General features: G+C 36.1%; 1 protein-coding gene across 6 annotated transcripts in view; it reads left to right on the top strand.

Moving 5' to 3' along the window:
• Window positions 1-24279, top strand: part of LOC145693133 (cytospin-A-like) — a 491676-nt gene that overhangs the window by 317455 nt on the left and 149942 nt on the right. For 5 of the 6 annotated variants that reach the window (XM_081768863.1, XM_081768862.1, XM_081768864.1 and 2 more), the window contains one exon: window positions 20104-20344. In XM_081768863.1, coding sequence (XP_081624989.1) covers window positions 20104-20344 — 241 coding nt within the window. Of the gene's footprint in view, window positions 1-19671; window positions 19823-20103; window positions 20345-24279 lie in introns of those variants that run through there. The other variant, XM_081768866.1, reaches the window with a different exon arrangement.

The raw sequence follows: 24279 nt of genomic DNA, 5'->3' as shown, positions 1-24279 counted from the left end.
AGATATACTGACAAACTTACACTCTGCCGGTTATATTGAAAAACAAAAGTTTAACTTATGTGCTAGAAGCTAGAGTAGGCCTACTAATCTCTAGGAAATGAAACACGGATGACTAAAAACAAAAGATGTAGAAAAGAAAAAAATGTCGATAACTCAGAAGTTAAAATAAATATCTTCTACAGTTTCTCTCAAATACTACGTACTTTATGTTTACTTTAATTAATAAAACATGTGTTCCATCCATCATGATGTTGAATTCCAGTGCGAAATATAGCATTTAGGTCATGAAATCTTATTTAACTTTAGAGTATACTATAAGAAAGCTATTTAAATAGAAAAATCATGAAAATGAAAAAAGCCAAAATTTCCAAAATTCTCGTTTTTTCCCAAAAAAGTCGGCTTTTTATGTGCAAAAAACCATCGATTCAAAAAAGCCGGCTCTTTTGCATCTCTACTCCTAAGTTCAGATGCCCAACTCATCACTGTATATAAAAAAGCACTGTCAAAAAATATGGGTATCGTGCGGCTTTAATACCCTTCTTATCGAGATATTCAGTAACAGCTCTTGTAGAGGTGTATCAAGATTTTTTTTTTTCTGAAGGGGTCCAAGACTTTTCAGGGGGACGGATTTTTACACACTAAAAGTGAACCAAAAGCCGTGTTTGAGAATGTAAAAGCAAACTCGCCATCACATCGATTACATATATATTACACTTATTGTTACTATTTGCAGTTGAAACATGGGTTTTGACTTCGTGCAAAATTAGATTTGATTCAATTTGAGCTTAGCGTCCCTTGCAGCAACGAGGCTATATGAATATACAGCTCAACGTTGGATCCGAACCATATGAGCTCTTGCCGGGAATTGAACCCAGGCCTTTTACGCCACTGTGCAAAATTAGAATCGCAGGTTGTAGGAAATGGGCCAATAAACTATTCATAGGAAAAGAAAATATTTTAGAAAGTTCATTTGTTTGACTTTTTTTTTCTCCTTTGTGTGTGTGAATAAAAGGTACAGACCATCACACTGAACTTTCTCACTCTAATTTCTTCAGCTAAACCAAAATAAAATGCCGTTCGTGTACTTTTGATGACAAATGACTATTATGTATTAGGGTTATGAAACATTTGTTTATGATGGGGATATGAACAAAATTGCATGAGTCATATTTGAGGAATTAGTAAATAATAATAATAAAAACTATCCTTGTAAATATTTCTGTGGCAAGTGATTTGAGTCACATTATAGAGTTATTAATGACATATGAATGAAACCGTCTGAGTCTTTATTTATTTATTTATTTATTTATTTATTTATTTATTTATTTATTTATTTATTTTAGAGAACCACCTTCAGGAATTCAGGGGAAATTAGTTGTCAAATTGTTAGGTTATTAATGAAACATGGAATACGAACAAACATGAATTAATTAAATATGAACAAAATCACTTAAGTCGTTTTTGAGAAAACCGTCCGGGAAAAACTCATCCCCAAGAGTAACTGCTACCTGTGATTCTTTAAAACTACGAAGATATTAAAAATAACTGAACGTGTGTTCCAGCATTTTTCGAAAATTTCGCTTGTAAATAGAGAAGAGGGGGAAATTTTGTATCTTACAAATTTTGACTCTTCATTGTGAAGCCAAATGTGAGGATTCACTCAAGTGAGAGATGTAGAACTGGATATTTAAACTCTTAATTAAAAATACATGTTTCGACAATTGCGCTTGTAATGGGGAAAGGAAACAGTTCGTAGAATATTCATATTTCGGATTCTTTATACAGGAAAATTTTATGTGAGTATTTATTTAAGTTGGAGGTAAGAAGTGTGCTACATAAACTCCTAATTGAAATTAATCAAAAATGTGTTTCAGTCTTTTCAAAACTTCGGCTCCTAAAGAGGGCAGTCTACAGGATTAAAATTTTCAATTCTTTATTCAGAAAATGCTTAATGTAATTGTTCATTTAAGTTGGACGCATGAAATTCGATTTATAAACTCATAATCAAAAATGAATAATTATGTGTTCCAGTGTTTTCACCAATTCCACTTTTAAAAAGAAAAGAGGAATAATTTTTAAATATATTCAAATTCCTTGTTTTATTTTCATTAAACCTTATTCTTCCCGTGTGATGAATAGACATTCTATTTGTTCTATTATAAGTATTCGTCATTTGCTGTAATAAATATATTTAAATAAGAATCTAACAGTCTAATTCTATTTGGAAAGAGCATTTGTTGCTACAGTCGTGATTTTTTTTTTTTTTTTTTAAAGAAACAACGGAATATATTAAGATATCAGGAATTAATACTATAAAGTCCGTTGTTGTTAATGTTTACTCATTAAAATCGTAATTACATTAAAGGCTATTCATGCTCTAGTGAGTGCAGAAGAATACGGGCTGATAGCTAACGCCTTCTGAACCGAATCAGCTTCTTGGACAAGTCAACTGAGCGTACTTTTATCATTAATCCATGGAGGAGAGCTTGTTCTGCGGACGGGAAAATAACGTAGTGATGCGATTATTATTATTATTATTATTATTATTATTATTATTATTATTATTATTATTATTATTATTGTATGAGCAAAGTTGAAATTAAGTTTTACTTAAAACAATTTGATAATGTTAAAAACTTTTCCCCTGATTTCTGCAAAACTACTAAAGAAGCAGAGCTTCAGATTAAAGCTTGTTTGTTTGTTTGTTTGTTGATATTCAGCGTCCTTTTTCAGCACCAAAGCCATATGAAAAGTATGAACTAACGCAATGCGTTTAATACTCTCCCAGCGGGAGCCGAACCCGGGACTAAATGCACTAGAGGCGCACGCATTCACTCTTTTGTTTTTCTTAATTCACTTCAGCTGGGACATTTGTCCCCACGGTCTTCTAATTGATCATGTTCAATATTTCAGTTAAATCCAGTACGACAGGGACAAGATCAAAGAAATTTGGAGGATAGTTAAAAATGATTTTGCTTCCCAGTAGGACTTAACCCAAGATGAATGGTGCCTCTTGATCCGAAGCCGAATGTCCGAGACAACTCGGCTGTTTTCACTGGCAGCCACGAGACTAGCAGGGAGAGTTCTTCATCGTAAACCCTGTTTATAATACACATGAAAATTGAAAATTTATCAAATTACACACTAATTTTTTTCTTATTTTATACCAACCTTTTCCAGCTGGTGGTCCGCGAATCCTTCAGGGATATCTCTGACATTATTTGGATCTCAAATTTATGAATAATGCAATGGATTCATTTATATATGCACTGTATGTTGTATTCTTATGACATCAATAAAGGTTTGTAATTTAAATTGTTATTAGTATTGATATCTACCTCTCTACTACTACTACGCAGATACCAAAATTTAAAGATGAGTTTGTATCTTGCCTTAAAAATAGAAAAAGGATCCGCAACTCCAAAGTCCTAATTGGAACCACTAGTATATATCATTTTATGCATAAAATTGTCATCATTTGATTTATTGATGAATTTCCGGATTTTACTTAGACATTTCAGCATTGTTTCTTGGTTTATTCAGATCAACCATGCTCTTCAAAACTTTGTGGCCTGTGTTATAAGATGCTTATTGATACTTCAAATAACTCTTTGATATTCTTTTTCATGTCTTTAGAACTACATGACGTCATGTATAAGAATACTAACATATGTAATATAGTAATACAATAGTAATTTATGAAGCAGTTTCTGTTTTTCTCCTGAGATTTTATATACCTGGAAGTACAATGTAAATAATGCAGGAAGAAATAAATGATAAAGGTACATTGACTCATGGAATAGCCTCCAGAAATAGTTTGCATGATGATTTTTTTTTCGTTTTTGTATTTTTATTTTTTTAAATCTCACATTCCGAAAACTTAAACTGAGAAATAATAGGACAAGTATGGAACACGCGTTGCGTGTATTGCATGGTTTAATCGACTTTTAACTTAAAGCCAAACTAGGTTTTGTTCTTGGTAAGTGTATTAGAATAATCTTACTTGCAGTTGATCTTTAAACATAATTGTAATATTAACGTTAATAATAAATAACAGTTTGGAGCTCTAAGCGTCCGAATGATGTACGTTCAGATGGCTGACTTGTGGTCACCAAATTAGTTCGCTGCTGTATTATTTCTAGTTTTCTTAACATCAGTCCCCTACTTAAAATACAAAATGTTATGTTCACTTCACATGTGAGAGAATTGTCAACGTTTAGAATGTCACTGAATATGAAAGAAGCCCTGATTGGTTAACACCTAGGCCAAACTGCTTGAACTAGAAACTTGAAATTTCGACAGTACAAAGAATTTGTGATGTAAGGCACAACTAAAGAAGGACTTTTGAAAATTGTACGCGGATGGGGAAGAGGAAGGGCAGGAAATGAGGGTTGCACCAAATTATAATAAAATCTCATATTTCGGAACTCCTTGAGATCTAAGAAAATGGTAATTAAACTTGTTAGTTAAAATAGTTAAACATGTGTTCAAGCTTATTTGGAAAATGTGATCTAGAAGGAAAGGAAAAGAAGTTTACTAAGTTACACACATACATGGTGTTCGAATTTCAGTTCGAACGAAATGTATATGAAAATCACAGAAGGGACGCAAGCTATTGTCCGCAGTAACACGTGAGACGGCTTTTGTTAATTGTTTATTACAATCAACACACGAACCCCATTAAATTAAGCCTTATACTCCACTTTAATTATTTGTGTATATAAATACTGATTAATTTAATGGAAACACATCAGGCATCTGGGCTGGCAGCGGTCAGGTGGCGACTGCAGCGCTGGGCTGTTGGTAGTGGTGTGTTAGGACATACTTCGTACTATAAATATACCACATTGACTTGATCCCTAGTCTTCCGTTGCAAGCGCTGCTATCAGCTGAAGGTATTCCACTCGCTTTCTCTCGCTTAGCAACAACTGAACCCTTATTGGCTCAACGCGTGGGTGTGTGAGGGTGTGAGCTTTAGTTCGCATTTTTGCCACGGCTCAAGACATTTTGGCAGCACAATACGTGAGAAGCAGGCGAATGCCAGTGTGTAGTGAACTGAGCAGATGGTAAAAATATTTGAAATGGCAATATGTAAAAGTGAAACATTAAATGTATAAATAATTGAAAACAACGTATATTAATGTCCAATGCATAGTTTTCTGGGTCTCTGAGATAAATAGTGACACTCCTGATGCTGTGTAAGTTCAAATTCATCCCCCTTTCGTATCATAAAGGGGAAGGGATACTTTCATATCGCCGGTGCGAAGAACGGGCGTTTCAGGTAGTCAAATAATGAGACTGATTTCCTATAGCGCAAAGAAGTCAAGTGCATGTAAATTTTAACTTTAACATGATTAGTAAAAAAGAAAATAAGTCATTATTCAAATATTGGAATAATGATTCTTTGAATATCCATTGTGGAATAAAGCTTTTTATTTTAATATTTGCTCGGATATTCAGATATTCGATGATTCGAATACTTTTAACCTTTTGTCACTCGCGCCAAATTTAGTAACATAACTACTCGCGCGTTTGCTTTTTTCCAACATTGACATTTTGAGGTACAGTAATATATTTAGTAACATTTATTGGAAGTAATGCATGCAATTGTTGAGTAAATTACTTAGAACATTTCGTGTTGTTGCTATAGTGCTGTCAAAACGTCTTGATCCATGGCAAAAATGCGAACTAAAACTCAAACCATCAACACATCCACGCGTTGAGCCAATAATGGTTCTGCTGTTGCTGAACGAGAGAGCCTTGACTAAGTTTCAGTCCTAGCATCCTTTTCACAATGTTTTTACACTTTGTCTTTGCCGATGCTGCCAGTCACTTCTTGCATTTATTTTTTCTGTCTTTCCCAATGAAAAAATCTTCACTATTTTCATTGTAACTGTAACTCACATCCATATCGTTTGCATTAATATTGTCAAGCCACTCAGGCCCGTAGCCAGAACAAAAATTTAGGGGGGGCGGTAGAAGTTAGGGGGGCCGACCCAATCATATTATACTTCATCACCATATTATAGTTCATTTGCAAGCCTACCGTGAAATTTTATGGGGGCCAGCCAAGGTTTAGGGGGGGCGGCCCCCCGTGGATACGGGTCTGAAGCCACTTCTGTATCTCACTTGTACTCAAGAAGCGAGACATTGCTTAGAAAAACAAAACTTCACTCATAAACAGTAATTATCACATTAACGATCGCGCGTTGGAAAATTTCAAACTCCATAAAAATATACGGTTGCTACTGTAATCACGGAACTAGTCGCGCGTTTGAAAAAAGCAAACACAGACGAAACTATTTTCTCAACCTGTACTGGAAGCTACTACAATTAGAGCACGTCACCGAGCTTTTGGTAGGAAGAGGGGGAGGAACCACTTGAGGAATAGCAGTGAGGGTGGCTCCTCTTATGCGACCGTTCATAAAAATCATTAGTTTTTATTCACCTGTTTGCTTTTTTCCAACAGCGCGAGTGACAAAAGGTTAAGATTACTAGTTTTTACTCTTTCAGTGAATAACTTAAAGAAAATAAAGAATAAAAAAGGAGAGAAAGTGATCTAAATAGTTTTTACAGAATGTTATTAGATAAACTAATAACTGCTTTGAGGTCCCTGCGTATAAGCTAGACATTTGGATCACAGTTCATGACGTCATAATTATCAGACATTTAGAAATTCTGTCCTATATGAAAAGTTGGTCTTGAAAACAGTTATTTATTAGTTCGTTAAGAACAGTGGGAAAGATTAGTTAAGTCTAGAACAGAAGTAGCTGACGATTTCAAAACATCTTTTCTTTATCCACTTTTGGAAACATTCCCCACTCCTTTTCTTTAGATTGTTTTCCACTGCTTCAAATACTTCTTTATGGTTAAATTGATAATAATAATAATAATAATAATAATAATAATAATAATAATAATAATAATAATAATAATAATAATAATAATAATAATAAGACAATGGATGGAACAGAATATAACCATAGATCAAGAAGAGTAGTACAGTTGTGGCCCATTGGTAAGGCGTTCAGATTTCGAATCCTGATCGCATCATATGGACTTTGTGTGAATATAGTTATATATATATATATATATATATATATATATATATATATATATATATATATATATATATATATACTCTTTACTTCTCACTCTTTCATTGAATCATTTCCTCGTCATGCACTTGGAATTTGCCAATCGTCTTCTGTTATCTAGAGGGTATTGTGACACAAGACATTAATAAAGTTTAATGTTATTTTAATTTTTTCATTTTCATTAAGTGCATAGGCAGAAGCTGCCACAATTAATCTTGATTCTTCCAGTGAACGGGAAGATACTTAGACTGGTAGGTGGGTTGTCTGTTCCATTTTATGTAAATTATCAAAATTTGGTTGGAGATAATTCTTTACATGTTGGGTCTGTGATGGAGGTTTTTGCCTCTTTCTTTGACGTAGGTTAGTTTTAATAATAATAATAATAATAATAATAATAATAATAATAATAATAATAATATCTTGAAAAACATACTGGACTCCATAACTAACTAGCTCTATGGCGTATGGAATCTGGAGGTTCAATGCCGCATTCACAAAAGCTCTCCATTGACTTCTACAGAGGTTGTTCAGCCTACGTTTGGCCGATTTCTTCCTTCCCCCTCCCGGGCAGAATGGACTCACCCGACCTGGCTCGCTGGCATCCTGCAGTGTTATGCAGTGGCTTCCTGGGAACGGAGATGTTTTTCTGCGCGGACGACAATAACGCACAAAACAGGACCATTGTTGTCAGTGTTGTGTTAAATTTGTTTCCAAGTGTGCGGGTTTCCGCTCTGTGACCAAAATGCCGCCCAAATTAAGCCGGTTTTGGGAAGGCTATGTTGCGGCTCTTTATGACGCCCACTTTAGTGTTTCTGTCATTAGAAAACAGTGCAAGAAGAATGGTTGCAACATCAGTTTAAGTGGAATAAAAAAAGTACAAGGGCAACGAAACTCCACCATTTGGATCACCAACGAAGTTGCCTAGGAAGCGGGAATGCACCAAGGCCACCTCCACCATGCAGAGGAAACTTCGCAAAATGGCAATGCAAGAAAATCCGCCAACACAAATGTGTATGGCTAATCGTCTTGACGTGTCTTTGGGGACTGTGAGCCGGACGTTACACCATCAACTCAAGCTGGGAAAAGTCACGGAAGCTCATGGCCATCTTCTCACGGATGCCCACCAAAAGAAACGAAAGTGTAACGCCCGGAAGCTGTACGAATGGCATGTGGCAAAACAAAGGTGGATGTACGTCGTAACGCTCAATGAAGCATGGATTTACCTTTCCGACTGCGGCAAACCGAGAGCCATCATGTACCGAGAGAAAGGCGCCAAGAACTTCAGAAGATGGGTCCGTATCTGTAAAGAATCCTTCTCAAAAGGGTTCATGGTCGTTACTGGGTACTGTTGCCGAGGTAAACTGAAGATTAATAGGGTGGCGAAGAACTGCAAAATAAATTCTCCGTATTTTCAGGAGCAGCTCATGCGGTCGATCTACGAGCATGAGATTCCAACAATGTACCGAAATGACGCCAATCTGGTGCGCATTCTTGCGTTATCACATACCTCACGATCGTCCCTCGCATTTTACAGGGAGATGGAGGAGGCAAGTGGTATACAGGTGATACCTTTCAATGAGGTACCTGTTAAATCTCCAGATGCAAGTCCTATGGACTATTGTGGATTTGGATTGCTGAAACGGGCTTTGGGAAAACGGCGTGTGACAACTGTGGAAGGACTTTGGAAACCTGTGCAAAAGGAATGAGACAAGATTCCCCTCCCAGTTCTTCAGAGAAGCCTATTAAGTGGAAATTACGCTGTCGGGCTATTGTTAGGAACCAAGGGAAACAGATCGAGCACTACGGACCTGGCGCCATGGATTCTTCTAAATTTTTAGGTAAGTCGAAATTGGCCAAATGTAGACTGAACAATCTCTGTATCCTTAGCCAACTGCATTCAGTTTCTGCTTTGTATTTCTGTTTCTGTAAAATTCATCTTAATATTATCCTTCCATCTGCGCCTGTGTCTTTCTAATGTACGCTTTCTGATTGGATTTCAAGTTAAAACTTCGGAAGCGTTCCTACTTTTTTTTCATTCTGGACATACTGGACTCTTTTAAAAGAAATTACTAAAATATTGATGCCAATCAAAAGAAACATTATTTCTTTTTCTTCTCGTGTTCTTTCTTTTATTCTGGGGTTTGCAAAAGTTTCTTACAACTCTGTGTGGTCAATGTTATCCTCTTCTGTAGGGTCTATCTTCTTTGCCGTTTTACACATTAAATTCCAATTTCTGGACGTGCCTTTTTCGAAGGCGTGTGGACCACTACAATATCTCAATTTTACTGTAGGTGTTTTCACATTTTTAGTCTTCTATCGTTTTCCTATGTTCTGGGCTAATTGTTTGTATTTTTATATTTTTTCCCTTTGTGTGATTTTTGCAGGTTTGTTATGTTTGGAATTTTGATGTGTATTAGATATACCTCTTCTTCTTCTTCTTCTTCTTCTTCTTCTTCTTCTTATTATTATTATTATTATTATTATTATTATTATTATTATTATTATTATTATTATTATTATTATTATTCGAATAGAGTGAAGTAGATATATTTTAAAAAACTGTTGTTTGGTTATTCTATTGTCATGTTGAATTTTATTTTTATAAGTTTAAGGTCTCTTTTCAGCATCGAAGCTATATGAGAAATTCCACGTAGTTCCACATGAACTCCCACCTGAAATAGAACTCTGACCTCTTGTAGCCATGAGGGAAGTCTCAGTTAAATTTACAAGCTATTACATTTGCTTGGAGTTCCTACCCTGTTCTCCTGTCGCGCTGAGAGTTTTATTTTATTGCTATTATTTTTAAGTTGAAATAATCTATAGTTCAAGTACGTGATATAACAGCAAGACTAGTTGGAATGAACACAGGTGTTCAAGTGCTTGTTTGACCTGTTCGTGACTGAGGAATCCTATTTTAAAGCTAGTGAAATATGGTTGGTAACATAAATACTTTTGCGTTGATCCGCTAAAGCAGCAATGCAATACAGCAGACAGTTGTCCCTCATCTGCTAAGGAATATATATATATCTTTTATCCCAATAAATTAGAGTTATGACAAGGAAGCTGTCGTGTACAAAGAATTAAAAGACATTTGTGCTACTGCATTGATCGTGCAGATTATTTGTATTGCGTGTTTTCTGATCCGAGAAACACTCTCCTCTGCCACGGAAAGCCCCTTTTAGTACACGAGATTTCCTCGTATGTCTGGACTTTTGTGTACGATCGATTTGTTACTCCAGTTCTTTATATATCTTTTTCATATGTATTATGTATGATTCGTCTGGAGCAGTATTTGTGATGAATCAGAAAGCTAAGTGGATTTATTTATAGTCTTGATTGACGACTTTTAACCTGAAAAATTATTATTATTATTATTATTATTATTATTATTATTATTATTATTATTTGGTTAATTGAGTCGTCCAGTTCCAAAATGGCTCTTGTCCAGTTACAGCTCGTGGCTAAGCAGTTAGCGTACACGCCTTTGCCGTGGCAGACCCGGGTTTGATTCCCGGTGGGAGCTCATGTGGTTCGGATTCCACGTTAATCAGTAGGTTCACGTCTCATATAGTCTCGCTGCTGAACGGAACGTAAAACTCAAAATCAACTCAACTCAACCCAGAAAACTTAGAAAAATTGTAGGATCCTCATGTTTTGTCTAACTGGGAATACTTCAATGTGTTCATGTTAAAATCCTGAACATCCTAAAATGTTTCCAGTTCCACAAAACACATCGATCCTACAGTTTTTCTTGCTTTTCTGGAATCTGATATAAATGGACAAGAGTCGTTTCGGAACTGGATGACTCAATACATGTAATTAGTTTTATTGTCTTGTTTGTCTGAAGTATTGTCTAAAAATCTCTAAACACTATAATTGGTGGAATGATAATGTAGCAAGAAACTAGAGAACTTCGATAAAACTGTGGACACGATGTCGTTCACCATAAACTGACTTGGCCTGAAATCGAATTAGAAGTCTGTCGCACTAGAGGTGAGAGCTCTATATGCTTTTGTAGTACAAAGTTATTTAGTAAAAAATGTTTGCAGAGTATTCCTTGTTGATACATTTGACGTCAAAGGATTAGGGTCATAATGGGTCACTAAAATAATTTTGGCGACAGAGGTCCTCTGGGTACTAAATACTATTTTGTAACTTAGAAAATTACACTAAAGGCGGAGGCGGGCGATAAGCAACGGTTGCTTACGAGACAAAGTTGAGTCTGTCTCGTATGGAAAAGGTGTCGTGAAGGTGATGTCTCATCACCAAAACTCTGTCCAGTTTCGTTTCGTAGATATCTGCCATTATTAAATGGTTTTGGTGCAAGAGTTCTGGAATAGATTTACAAAGTGGAAGTTTGTAATGCGTTTAGTGATGTCTCCAATGATAGGGATGTGTCGTTTGATCACATGTACCGGAGACGCTAATAGAACGCCCGATTTGTAGAATGTGTATTATTCTTCACGTGTCAACGTGTGTAGTTATTGGTTTATTTGTTCATTTCATGTTAAAATGCTTTTATGTTATTGTTAATATTTATCTGGGTAGTCAATAACAGTGCAAGTATTTTCATTGTATGTATGTATGTTTGTAGGTAATACGAGAGCTATCTAGAAACTAACTGACGTTTTGGAATTTAAAAAAAAGTGAAAGTAGACATTTTAAAGTGACACTTGTACACTACTTTTCTACATAGTCGCCGTACAAGTTTAGGCACTTATCATAGCGATAAACAAGCTTGCAAAGTCTATTACCATAAAAAGTTGCCGCCAGTGACTTCAATCATTCCTGCACGCCAGCCTGAAGGTCTTCGTCGCCATCAAAGCACTGTTTTGTAAACAAGGTATTCATGTGGGGAAACAAGTGGTATTCACTTGGTACGAAATCCAGGCTCTATGATGGATGGTCGAAAACCCCCGAAGGGAAGTTCCTGAGTCCGCTTGGGCGAGTTCGAGCGGGCGTTGTCATGATATTCATCAGAGTTGGACCCACCTGAAAAAAATAAAAAAATAAAAATAAAACCCAACTGGGTTTTTGAGCTTTTTGTTAGTATATTATTGGTACAACTAAGGTGATCAGATTGAAAGTTATTTTATCAGATTTTGAACTTTCTTTGGGCGAATTAGCTATACGCATTCACTTTAAGGTGGACAACAACATTCAACGTAAGACCTTTAAAAAGTTCTGAATAAACTGAATGAATGAATGAAAAACAGAAAAAAAAAAACTCCCCTTAGCTTGAGATAATTATGGAACAAATTAATGTGTGGATTATGCTTATAGCCCATTCGAAGTAAAGTAAGCAATTTTATATTTTAGAAAATACTTTCCGTGAATAGTGTGCTCCCTGACTCGGCGCTGCCGAGGGACGTTATCCCTCATACGTTGACGGGTTTAAGGTCATAGGTACCGGTACTAACAGTAAATATTAGTAAAACTATTAGTATTATTTCTTACTTTGGTAGTAACAAAACTATTCAGTAAAATTTGGTTTTCCAACAACAGTTTAGTTCAGTCATTTGTTGCTACCCTTCAAATAAGCATTCTGTAGAATCAACACCAGCAATAGCTTAAAAATTCTGGTCAAAATTAAGAAGCTTAATGCTCGGAGTCCCAAGACTACGTAACGCTTACTTTACTATTTTAAGTGCTGAATCCAAACTTCAGTATTAATTGAAGTTTCGATGTACAGTAAAGCAACCTGCATTTTTAGGGAAAACCCGTCGTGAAAGAAGTGTTTGGGAAATTCCCACAATTAAACGCACAAAGCATCGGAAGTGAATACTTCCAACAATAAAACTATTTATTTTACACTGGAAGATATTTAATTTAATTTATTACATTTTGAAGCATTTACTTTATAAAATATGAATTATAGGACTATCTTTGTTAATTGTTTTAAATTAATTTTCAGAAAAGAACCGTCTTGCAACAAGTGTTCGGGAAATTTCCGTAATTGAACGCACAACGCATCGAAAGTGAACTTCAACAATAAAACCATTTATTTTATGTTGAAAAATATGTATTTCTTATAAGACATTTTCATGAATTATGTCTTTATTTCAAATTAATATAGCTATTTGGTATTCATTTGGCGAACGTCACTGAGGCTCCTGGGATGACGATCTACATTTATTCCTTTGTCGGCCTGTACTACACAGTGTTCAACTTTCGGTCTTTTAAATTTTCAGGATAAATCTGGAGACACACTAAATTTTCTGTGCAGATTTTGGCGGCATACCAACGTAAAATTACAAAATGACTCTTTTTTTTCTTTTCAAAATAGCGGATGTCCACGCTACAAAGGGCAGTTTTCGGTCTTTCAAGTTTAAAATTTTCAGAGTAGAAGCACGAGAGACTAAATTAGCTGTATATATTTTGGCGGCATAAAATTTCAAAATGGCGGCCATTTTCAAAATAGCGGGTATCCATGCCACAGGGTGCAATTTTTGGACTTTTTAAGTTCAAATTTTGAGGGCGGAAGCACAAAACATTCTAAATTTGCTGTATAGAATTTTTCGGCTACCCAATAAAAAATGTCAAAATGGCGGCCATTTTTTTTCAAAACAGCAGTGAATAGAAAATTGTTGCAAGTTGACAATGACAATCTTGAAATGTAAATCATATTTTAACATTTTTACCCCAAAGACATTGAAATATTTCGAAAAAACGCAATTAAACCCGAAAAATTCACATGGCCCAGGTGTTTTTTTTTTTTCAAAAATACCCGGGTTTTTTCAAACCATGATATTCATGGACTTCTGCATTCAGTGGTCCTCGCATTTGATGTTCGCAACTTCTGTAATGTCTCATATTATTGTGAAACGGTATGCATGCATCATATTCCGAAAGGTCGACTAGCAGTACACTTTCCCTTTCCCAAAACACAGTTGCTATAAGGGTTTTGCAGACATAGTTTGCAAACATTTTTTTTTTTTTTGAACTGATGTGCCCCCACCCGATCGACTGTTTTATGTTTCACAGTTAACGTACTTAACCCAAGTCCCGTTCCCAGTAACGATACGATTAATAAAGGAATCGCTGTCTTTGTGATAGATCGCAAGAAATTTCAAGGCGGCTGCCATCCGCTGAGTTTTGTATTTCTTTGTGAAAATTTTCAAAACTCTCATTGCAGAAAATTTACGGTAGCCTAACTTCTGAGTCACAGTTCCATGCAATAAGCTCCATGAAACTTGCTGAAAGTCAAATGAGAGCTCTGTTATCGTAAAATGGTGATTTTCACGAATCTTGTCATCGATTTTTGCTACCAGTTTATCTGTCACAATACTCTGTCGTCCGCTTCGTTCTTCTTTGTGAGCATTTGTGTGGCCATCTTTAAACATGACGACCAGCGCCTCACTCGGTTTTCACTCACCATATCTTTACCGTAAACTTCACACAGTTGTCGATGAATGTTAATAAGTTTTTATTTATTTATTTATTTTTTCGCCACAAAAATCGGATGACCGACCTTACTTCACAACTAGCGGGATTTCCAATCGAAACACTCATTAGAAGCAGAAACTTCACATTCTAGAGCTGGATGCACATGGCCCTGAACAAAATAGCGGCGCTCGTCCCACCTCTAGCAGCACCCCGTCGAAACGTGATTGACTTTCTGGATAGTCCTCGTATATATATATATATATATATATATATATATATATATATATATATATATATATATATATATATATATGTTTGTTTGTTTGTGTGTGTGTGTTACTGTGATATTTAGAAGTATCCTGATAACCAGAAATTAACCGCGATTACCATTAATTAGTGAATATTGGAAATTTAATTTATATTTCCAGCTTCTACAAGTTAGTACCGGTAATCACAAAATTTCTATTGACGATTACTTCATGTCTGTGTTTGTAGGAAATCCACCAGTCCGGATGATGATTATTGGTAATCGTGGTTAATTTCCGGTAATCACATTTCCAACTCACACAACATATATACAGGGTGGCCCAAAAGTAGGTATACAGTCCCGTACTGTATTTTTATAATTTCTTATTATTATCAGACAGGTAGACCTAAACGGCGTGACAAACATCTTGGCATTTGAAGGCGGCGCTCCAAGTTCCCTTTAAATGCTGCTAGCAAATGAGAGGCCAGCGGTATTGCCACGTTTATTTTGCACAGATCCATGTCTATCCCCTGTCACCTGATCGCGCTGTAGTTTGTCTGCTTACCCATAGCCACACCCCTTTACCACTCGACAACGTCACGCCAGAGCTTGCGTTTTATTCGTTTAGCTGAAATGTCAAGATATTTGTCACAGGCCTTAATTTTTTTTTTTATTATTTGTTCTTAACGTCGTTTTACTTATAGCTTAAGCCCGGGAACATTCGAAGCAAATAAGTCCATAAACTAGAATGTTATAGTTGATCAATGCAGGGATGTATACCTACTTTTGGGCCACCCTGTACATATACCATATACTGTATATACTGTAGTAAGTGCAGTGGTGTCATTCAACCAGCTCTCCCAAACCGGTTGTTAAAATATCTTACGTACCCCAATCGAATGTTAAATGTGTCTTTTAACCTCCAGATCCACTGCTTACGAAAATAAGTTAATTCTTTATTCCCATTAAAAATAAATTAATATACAAAATATCATCAAGTTGCTATGACTTAATTCTAGTTACGTTACAAGTATCGTGGTATCATTGGAATAAATAATAACAATATAATCATAGAGTAATAATATGCCAGGTTACTATATTGATCATAAAACCGGTTGTTAAATACTAATAAGCCCGATGTTAAATTTGAATGACACAATTGAATAAGTGTACCATATGCAGTGATTAAACGAGAATTATGAAATCAAGAGATATATATCTACAGAGAATAATAATAATAATAATAATAATAATAATAATAATAATAATAATAATAATAATAATAATAATAATAATAATAATCCATAATACTTGGGTATCTGCTCAATCCCAAAATCTTTATTTTATATAAAGCTTATAGTAACTTAGAAAAAAATAATTTTCTGAAATTATATAGAAGTGTAATTAAATTGATATTATTGTAATCTATTTTAACCTAAAAATTATAATTACATGACGAATGGTACTGCTGTTTGAATACGCGACAAAACGTACCACCGACAAAACGTACCACTTACCCTGAGGGCTGCTTGTGAAGGGTTTTCTAAAAATACTTTAAATAATCACAAGCGACAAAACGTACCACTTGCCTGGAGGGCTAGTTCCGAAGAGTCTTCCAATCAGCCATCAAATAATGACAGGCGACAAAACGTACCACTTGATAGGACGGTATATAAGTATATATGTATCGGCCAAAATAAGGTTTAAAGTTGAACAGATTGGTGCTGAGAAAAATACCGATGCAAGACCAAGACTAAGACTAAGGGGTGCAAGACCAAGACCATACCTGCAAGATTCTCGTCAGACCAAAACCAGCAAGAATCTTGCATATGCAATATTTGAATATTTGCTTATTTCCATCACACTTTATCCAGGCTTTGGACCAGAGACGGATAGGCATTATTATAGGGGCGCGGGCGCTTTCTCCCACAAGGGCCACCAGCATCTCAATGTCACAAATCAATTGCACAGTTTTCTTTCTACAGTAAGTCAATAGTATTAACAATTGACAATTAAAACCTGATATTCTTTCATCAGTATATTATTCTGAATTGTTCAAAATATTATATGAAGTTCAAGGAGAACGTATACTATATTACAAAATTAGCAGATGTTTTAGTGTACTAGTTTTTGATGCTACTGTATCTATCACTTTTCAAATGTTCCTGAGACATGGTACTCGTTAGCCTATTTTTAATGTATTTCAGTTTATTTCGATTTTGAAAAATTTCTTTCACATGTTACCTGAGTTACGGGCAAAGTCAATAAAAATTTGTACGCTGGAAACCTGGATAAGTATTACTGCACAAATTACAATTCTGCAAAATTAAAAAACAGCACATTGGGCAATTTTGCAACACGTTTTGCATTCGCTTTCCTTGTAAACAAATGTATTTTCTCCTAATTCTGAATCACTTGCACCATCAGCATAGTCATTTTTCCTCGGTTGTGCTCGTCATCAAGACTGACTTTCAAGGATATCCACGTCCTGCAAAAGTCCAAGAGAATACATTTATAGTATTCTTGGAAACTTCTTAACTGAAGTTTTTCAGAAAATATGTAAGTTTATCGAAAGGCATGACTGGAAGTTCTGTTACTTGGTTGAAGTGTCTAGGGTTCAAATAATCCATAAAGTACATTGCTTCTTGAATCTTGAAGAAATATTCAAAACTACCATGTCCAATATTGTGTTGAATGCTTCGATGCAGTACCTGGTCATTCGATAGAAGCAGCTTCATCTTCATATTCACAGGAAAAATCTTTGTCCATCTCTGAAGGCGAATTGTCGATAGGTCAATAGAAAAAAAAAAAAAAAGAAATCACTTTCTAAGTCTTCAAATTTGTTATTGGCCCATTCTGCAAAGCTTAATGCTGCATTCTTAACGGATTCAAAATCATCTCTCTACTCTTTCAGTTGGAACAGAGTAGTCTGTACCATCCGATAGGACTACACTAGCAGCACACTCTATTTGGAGATAGTTTGACAGAGAGGTCGTCACTTGAAATATCTTAAAGAACATTTCTGCTGTCCGAATTGTTTTGAACTTGAGAAGATCTTTTATATATCTTTTCGTTTTACACCTAGCTTTTGGTTTGATATTTTCTGTAGAAGCAATTTTCTTAATTGTTATGGTCAACTCTATATACAAAGCACTTTTTGGGTTCGAAAAATGACCAAACTTTTTCTGAAAAACAGTGTGTTTTCTACCATCTTGTTCCCGCAATAACTGTAAGACGCCTTTGTTAACATTTGATCTTTCAAATGTACGTTCGCTGATAAGACTCACGCATAAATATCGCACAGTCATTCAGCAGAACAATGACACAGAATCAATGCAATTTTTTTGTCAGATTACATATGATATGATTGAGTATATGAGCGTAACACCACACGTGTAACTGAGTTTCTTAGTAGTTAAGCGGTTAGCGGTGCACCTTTGTCGTGGGAGACCTGGGTTCGATTCCCGGCGGGAGCTCATGTACTTCGGAATTCCTGTAAATCAGTATGTCCCGTCTCATATAGCCTCGCTGCTAAAAGGGCCGTTAAACTCAAAATCAACTGAATCACACGTGTAACTGATCATAGGTGAATTGAAAAAATCCGAATATTGTCCTTGCATGTTACTTGAGCCATCGGTTGAATTTCAAATACACTTCTTAATATCAGTGTTCAACTTCTGCAGAATTTCCAGCAGTAAGACACTGGCCTGTGGTAGATATGCATTTTACAATGACAACAATACTTTGTTTAACAACCATTATAACAACATACCGTAAAACAACAGAACACTGGCCCGAAACTACTATATCTTGAGTAGTGTCTAATAGAACAGAAAATATTGAAGCTTGAGAGACTTCTTTCGAAATATCTTCTCTGATAAGTGTGCTAATAGCATTCAAAACATAATTCGCCGTGTTTAGTAAAAGTTATGCGACCACTAGGCCTATCCTGCTTACTTCCTCGTATATGACTCTTCTCGGTGACCTTATCTAAATTACTTTTAAGCGGAAGATCAAATTTGCTTACGAAAGGAATAATATCCAAAAAGTTTCCATGATCTATAGCTGTGTCTTTCAGTTTATAGGCTGCTACATTTCCTCTGTAAATGAGCCCTCTTTTACCAATGAGTTTCTGCACTTTGACAACTCGATGCATTACCTGTCTGTTTTTCTCAACCTTATACTGCCGTTGTTTTACCTGCTCATGAGGTAGTAGTTTCTTAACATGAAGTAGTACGTTTTGTCGCGGATTAAATATCCGAAATGTTTTAATTAGTCCATGACAGGTTGTAATTTATATAAGTGGTACGTTTTGTCGTGGAGTAAATACCAGAAATGCTTTAAGTAATCCATGACAAGTTATCATTTATGACAGGTCGTCAAAAGTGGTACGTTTTGTCGCGAAAATTCAAGTGGTACGTTTTGTCGGGACACCCTGCTGTTTGGCCATGGAATTCCCCTTTATTACATTTTGTTTATAAACCTGACTGTTACAAATATTTATTGGAAAACTGGAATATACTAATAATTCATGCAAGTTGCAAGAGTAAGTTCGATTTGTCATGCTGTACATTTAAATTTAAATATCTAACAGTTGCTGGTGCTATCAAAGAGGAACCCTAAGTTTTCTACTAGGTAACTTTTCTTTCACAACGGGGTGAGTCTTCAGGAATGGGGAAGGTAAGGTATCCATACAATTGTGTACCACTGAGGAGGAAGGGAACTCTGATCAGGAGACTTCTGCACCTCTCTCTCCTTCCAATAAAGTTGTCAACCATACTTCCCGTTGTTGTCGGAGCACGTAACAGCCTTGATATTGTTGATAATTTAGTTGTGTTGAATGAATTATGATATACTAATTTTAAAACTTTCGCGCATGATTATCAACGCCGAATAATGATGTGCAAATCAAACTTATCAGAAGAAACGAACACAAGATAACCGAGACTGTCTTCGCAAAAACATTGTGTATAGACAGTCAACGTGGCAACATAGCTGAGCGAGCGGTTTGAAGGAAGGTGGCCATTGAGGCAAAGCGAAGCGAAAACCAGGAGGCGAGCGAGCAGTTGACGGTGTAACGCTGAGGGGCAATGTAAGTCGCGTTCGGCTCTCTCTTCTTCTCTGTTACGTTGCGAGTGTGACAAAAAACTTCCTTCAACAGGTGGTTTTGCTAACGAACAAAATAGTGCGTTTCGTTATGGAGCGTAAACAAATTGCTTCACATGATTGACTGTTTCTCCATGTTCCTTGTCAATGTTTAGAATATGTTTTTATGACTGTTGATTGTTTTGTTGGACGACGGCAAGTGTTCTTGCTTTGAGTGTGTGTGTCCCTGTCTGATATCATGATGAAGTTCAAATCGTTATTTCGCAGGGGCCAGCAGCAAAGCCACAAGGGGCTCCGAGGGGCCGGGTCCGTAAACAGCTTGGACAGTCACGGCTCCTCATCTGTTGCCGCGATGAGTAGCCTCCAGCTCGAGTCCCTGGAGAGGCAGGTTGGCGAGTTGGGCAAGGAAAAGGCAGCCTTGGAAGGACGTGTCGCTGAGTTACAACGAAGTGTTGAATCCCGCCAAGCTGAAATCACCAGCCTCAAAGGAGAAATTGCACAACTTAAGGTATGTAACGCACAAAATATACATACTTTTATTATTTGTACTGTTTGCTTTGGTAATACTGCATATGTTTGAGTGTTGTGTATCGTGTACGAAGGTTAGGGAGAAGTGTTAAACGTAAATATGGATGCCCATTATACACATCCGAGATTTTAAATCCGTGTTGAATACTATTCCTTATTTCCTGGAGAGTTTTATATATATAAAAAGTCGTACCCCCTAGTCAAGTCTTACCCTGCAAGTAAAGGAAGGGTTGAAGTATACGACAGCTACTTCCCGTTTGGGAAGGAGGGGAAATGTCATGAAGCAAGCAATTATCAGTTTATCACTCACTCCGTAATTTGACAGTCTGTCAATTGTGTCATAGAACACACTGTTAAATTGTGTGTTGATAAACAATATTTCACTGACAATTTGATTTCATTTGAGAAGAAATACTTCTTGCAAAGGACTAACAAAGGAAAAGGAGTGTAAACTCCAATCCAACCAATAGACGGAACTTTTTCAGCAGCTGCGATCGTCGACTATCATACGAATAACAAAATTGAGACTTCTAAGATGAGCCAGATAGATTCCTGAGATGAAAAATATACTGCCGGAGTTTTCATAATTCAGTTTGGGAAACTAGCTTCGAGTAGACCACAGGGTAGGGAGATCATATAAAGCCTAGGGAGATACGAAATAATCCTGATTGCATTGGCTCGATGCAGGATATGATTCAGTGTAACATTTTCAGCGGTGTTGAACATTAGTGTCCTTTAAACCATTGAGTTAGTTTCTTAGTACTTTCTAAACATTAGAGGATCTTTCTTGTGGCTATATGGTTAGCATACGCGTCTTTGGTGCAGGAGACTCGGGTTCGATCCTCGGGAAATGTACGGTTCGGAGTCCTAAACGTTAAGCTGTAGGTCTACGTCTTATATAGCCTTGCTCCTGGGTGGGCCGCAGAACTCTAAACTCAACTCCACTGTAAACATTAGACCGTTACGTAGGGTAATAGTATACATGAGAACCCCCTGATCTGCGTTTCTTCTGTGTTCTATTACCATTTCTACATGAAATACCATAAATTTTATACGTAATGCAATAGTAAGAAGTATTCATGTGCACAAAACATGCGATATGCGTTAAATTCCCCCCTTCTCCCCACACACATAGTCATAGATAAAGTACAAGGGCACTACACATGCAGATATAAAGTACAGGTACGTTCTTTTTTATTTTCTTATCAGTCGATAAGTACATAAGAGTCGCTTTGTTACCCCCTTTGTAAGTTCGTACATACTCAATGAATAATCCCTAAAAGTATGAGCGTCCTGCTCCTTCGGGAACTGATGCAGCTTCATGTATACTATATCCTTACGGAGCTCAAAATTTGACGTTGCCTTGTGTTTGCGCATTTTTGAAAATCCACCAACATCGAAAGTTTCGTGAACACTAAAATAAAGTACTATGTTTTAAGGTCTAAACTCCAATACAAGTACAATGCCTTGGATTTAAACAACTAAATGAAGTAATTTAGATTACAATTGGTAATAGGAATGGTAAAAATACAGTAAATTTTCTTCCTTTAGCTTGTAGCGATAACCTTTAATTTTTTGTCGATGTGACTTCCTTCAAGAGGTGCCATTGGCGTCACTTTAATTCCATTTCAGATTTTTATCGTTATAAACTCCTTACTTTTATCGTTGTAAAGTTCTCATTTTACTTGTTTCAGCCTATACTTTTAAAAAGTAGCTCACTTCCAGCTTTCCGTTATATTACTGGAATTTCGAAAATAAGTCTAGGAGATTTCATTTGTATTTTTTAAGTTACATGCATACTGTATACGGGAATCAGACAACGTAGTTAATACAGCCGAGACCGTTGATTCTATGATTTGACTGTCTTGGAGGTTTGGTTGTGTGTGTGTGTGGGGGGGGGGGGGAGAAGCTGGTGAAGGTTTTTACGTTCCGATGTTCCTTGGTGGTTAGTGTATCTACCAACTACATTCAATCTACTTTCAGGCCCCGATGTGGTTTGAAGCCCATGTGGATGTTTGATCCCTTGCTTCATGACCTTGGTATTATGCTAAGAAGTGAGGTAAAAATTATCAGTCGCTAAAATGGCCAGTATTTTGGCCGAGATAAATTATTAATTGAATTTACTTTTGTTCCAGTAGGAAGACAAACTAGTCTCTCAGAAAATTATTCTTCTGCTCAAATTTGGAATAAGCTTGTGACAAATATCATGAGCGTGATCTAGTAATATAGTTTCCGTCAATCACACTCGAGAATATTTCGAATGTTAATTTTATCCTAATTGTTATAGTAGATTTACCTTAATCGAACCGTTTAAAGAGCACATACTGACAGTTTTTCAGTTTCTTCCCAAGAAGGTTCATTCGGAAGTGACGTTACTGCCATAACAGACTGGACTGAGGTACCGTACTAGAAATAATTTGTAATCCCCGTAAACTATTCAAATTGAATTGCCATACGTATGATCCATATCCGGGAAGTAAGTTTATATATAGGTGCATCATCAGTCTAGACTACAACAGTAGCGACTCTGAGGGAAGTCACATCCCTAAAAATTTAAAATTTATCTCGACAGTTTTATCTTGAGAAAAGGCGGCTCACCTATTGTGCTAGTTCTGTTATAACTTTCTGCAGCTGTATAAATCCTTCTTCCTTATCTTTTAATGATAAAATATAATTTTTTTTACTGATGTGACTTCCTCAAGAACCACAATTGCACTACGGATTATATCGCCCATACACAATAATAATTATACATAAGTTTGCCCCATTTCCAATATTGAGCTATGGAATAAACTTCTGAATTCTCGAACAAAGTTTGAAGCTTGCCCCTTAAAGCACGCATTCTAATACAATAATTAACGCAGTTGCACATTGTTAAACATTGATACTACTTTGACAAATCATTTAACACAAGAGAAAGGGTATCTTGCTTGCTTGATGACGGTTGGAACCAGTCACCCAACCGTCAGTACTCCCTTTGGACCTTAAAAAGAATATTTCCATGGAACAAAGTTCAACGGCGAGGATTAAACTAATCAACAAGTGATAACTACTTTCCTCATGACTGGCTGCTGTAATACATTTTGCCAGTTTTCAAAATTTAATAGTGCAGTCAGCAATAAATAGCCGATCAGACATTCAACTTTATTAGTTTCTTTTTTATATTTGATATTAATTTGTAAATCAATGTTTGACAAGCATATAGCGGTTTTCGAATGCAGTGTATCTTTTCGATATGTTTATAACTAGTTGGCAACGTTGTTCGAAGCCAGCTGTCTGGTTGAAAAGGGATGGGTAAAGAAGAGGATGCGAGGAGCTACCTGCAAGCAATCTTCTTACTCACGAAGTTTGGGTGTGGCGCCGTTTCTCTTCCTTTTACCATTTGGGTTTCGAATGGAGATTACGCAATACATTTTTGCTATACAAATTAACTCTATCCACCTGGTTAGAGTTTTCACACTTTGGAGGAAGAGAAACTCTGAATTATATAATTCGTGCTCAAAACTAATTTTCTTGGATCAGACAGAAAAAGGAAGTAAAAGCCATTTGTTACTTCTATCAATGTTTTATGACACACTAATTCGGTATTATTACAGAAGATTTAAAGATACAAGTATTTTTGTAAAATCAACAACTGCTGTGTACATATGTAGTTCATGGGTTTACTAGATCACTAATTGCGATGAATACAGTTTTTTTTAATACATGAAAGAAAGTGAGATTAAGCATTATCTGAGCAATGTGGTACAAAATGTGTGCCTGTTTATTATTCACTCATTAAGTAGTAATCCTGATGCAGGTTTCACTAGATGCAGTGGCGTAGCAATAGGATAGGCAGGGTAGGCACTGCCTACAGGCGCAGAGAATTTCAGTATACTAGGGGGCGCCCCAGGTTTATACTAAAAAAGAAGCAAA

Source organism: Thermobia domestica, chromosome 8 (genome assembly GCF_964235325.1).
Source record: "Thermobia domestica chromosome 8, izTheDome1.hap1.1, whole genome shotgun sequence".
In the NCBI taxonomy this organism is placed as follows: Eukaryota; Metazoa; Arthropoda; class Insecta; order Zygentoma; family Lepismatidae; genus Thermobia; species Thermobia domestica.
Note: the sequence above shows the minus strand (reverse complement) of the source record. Positions and strands in the feature narration are given on the sequence as shown.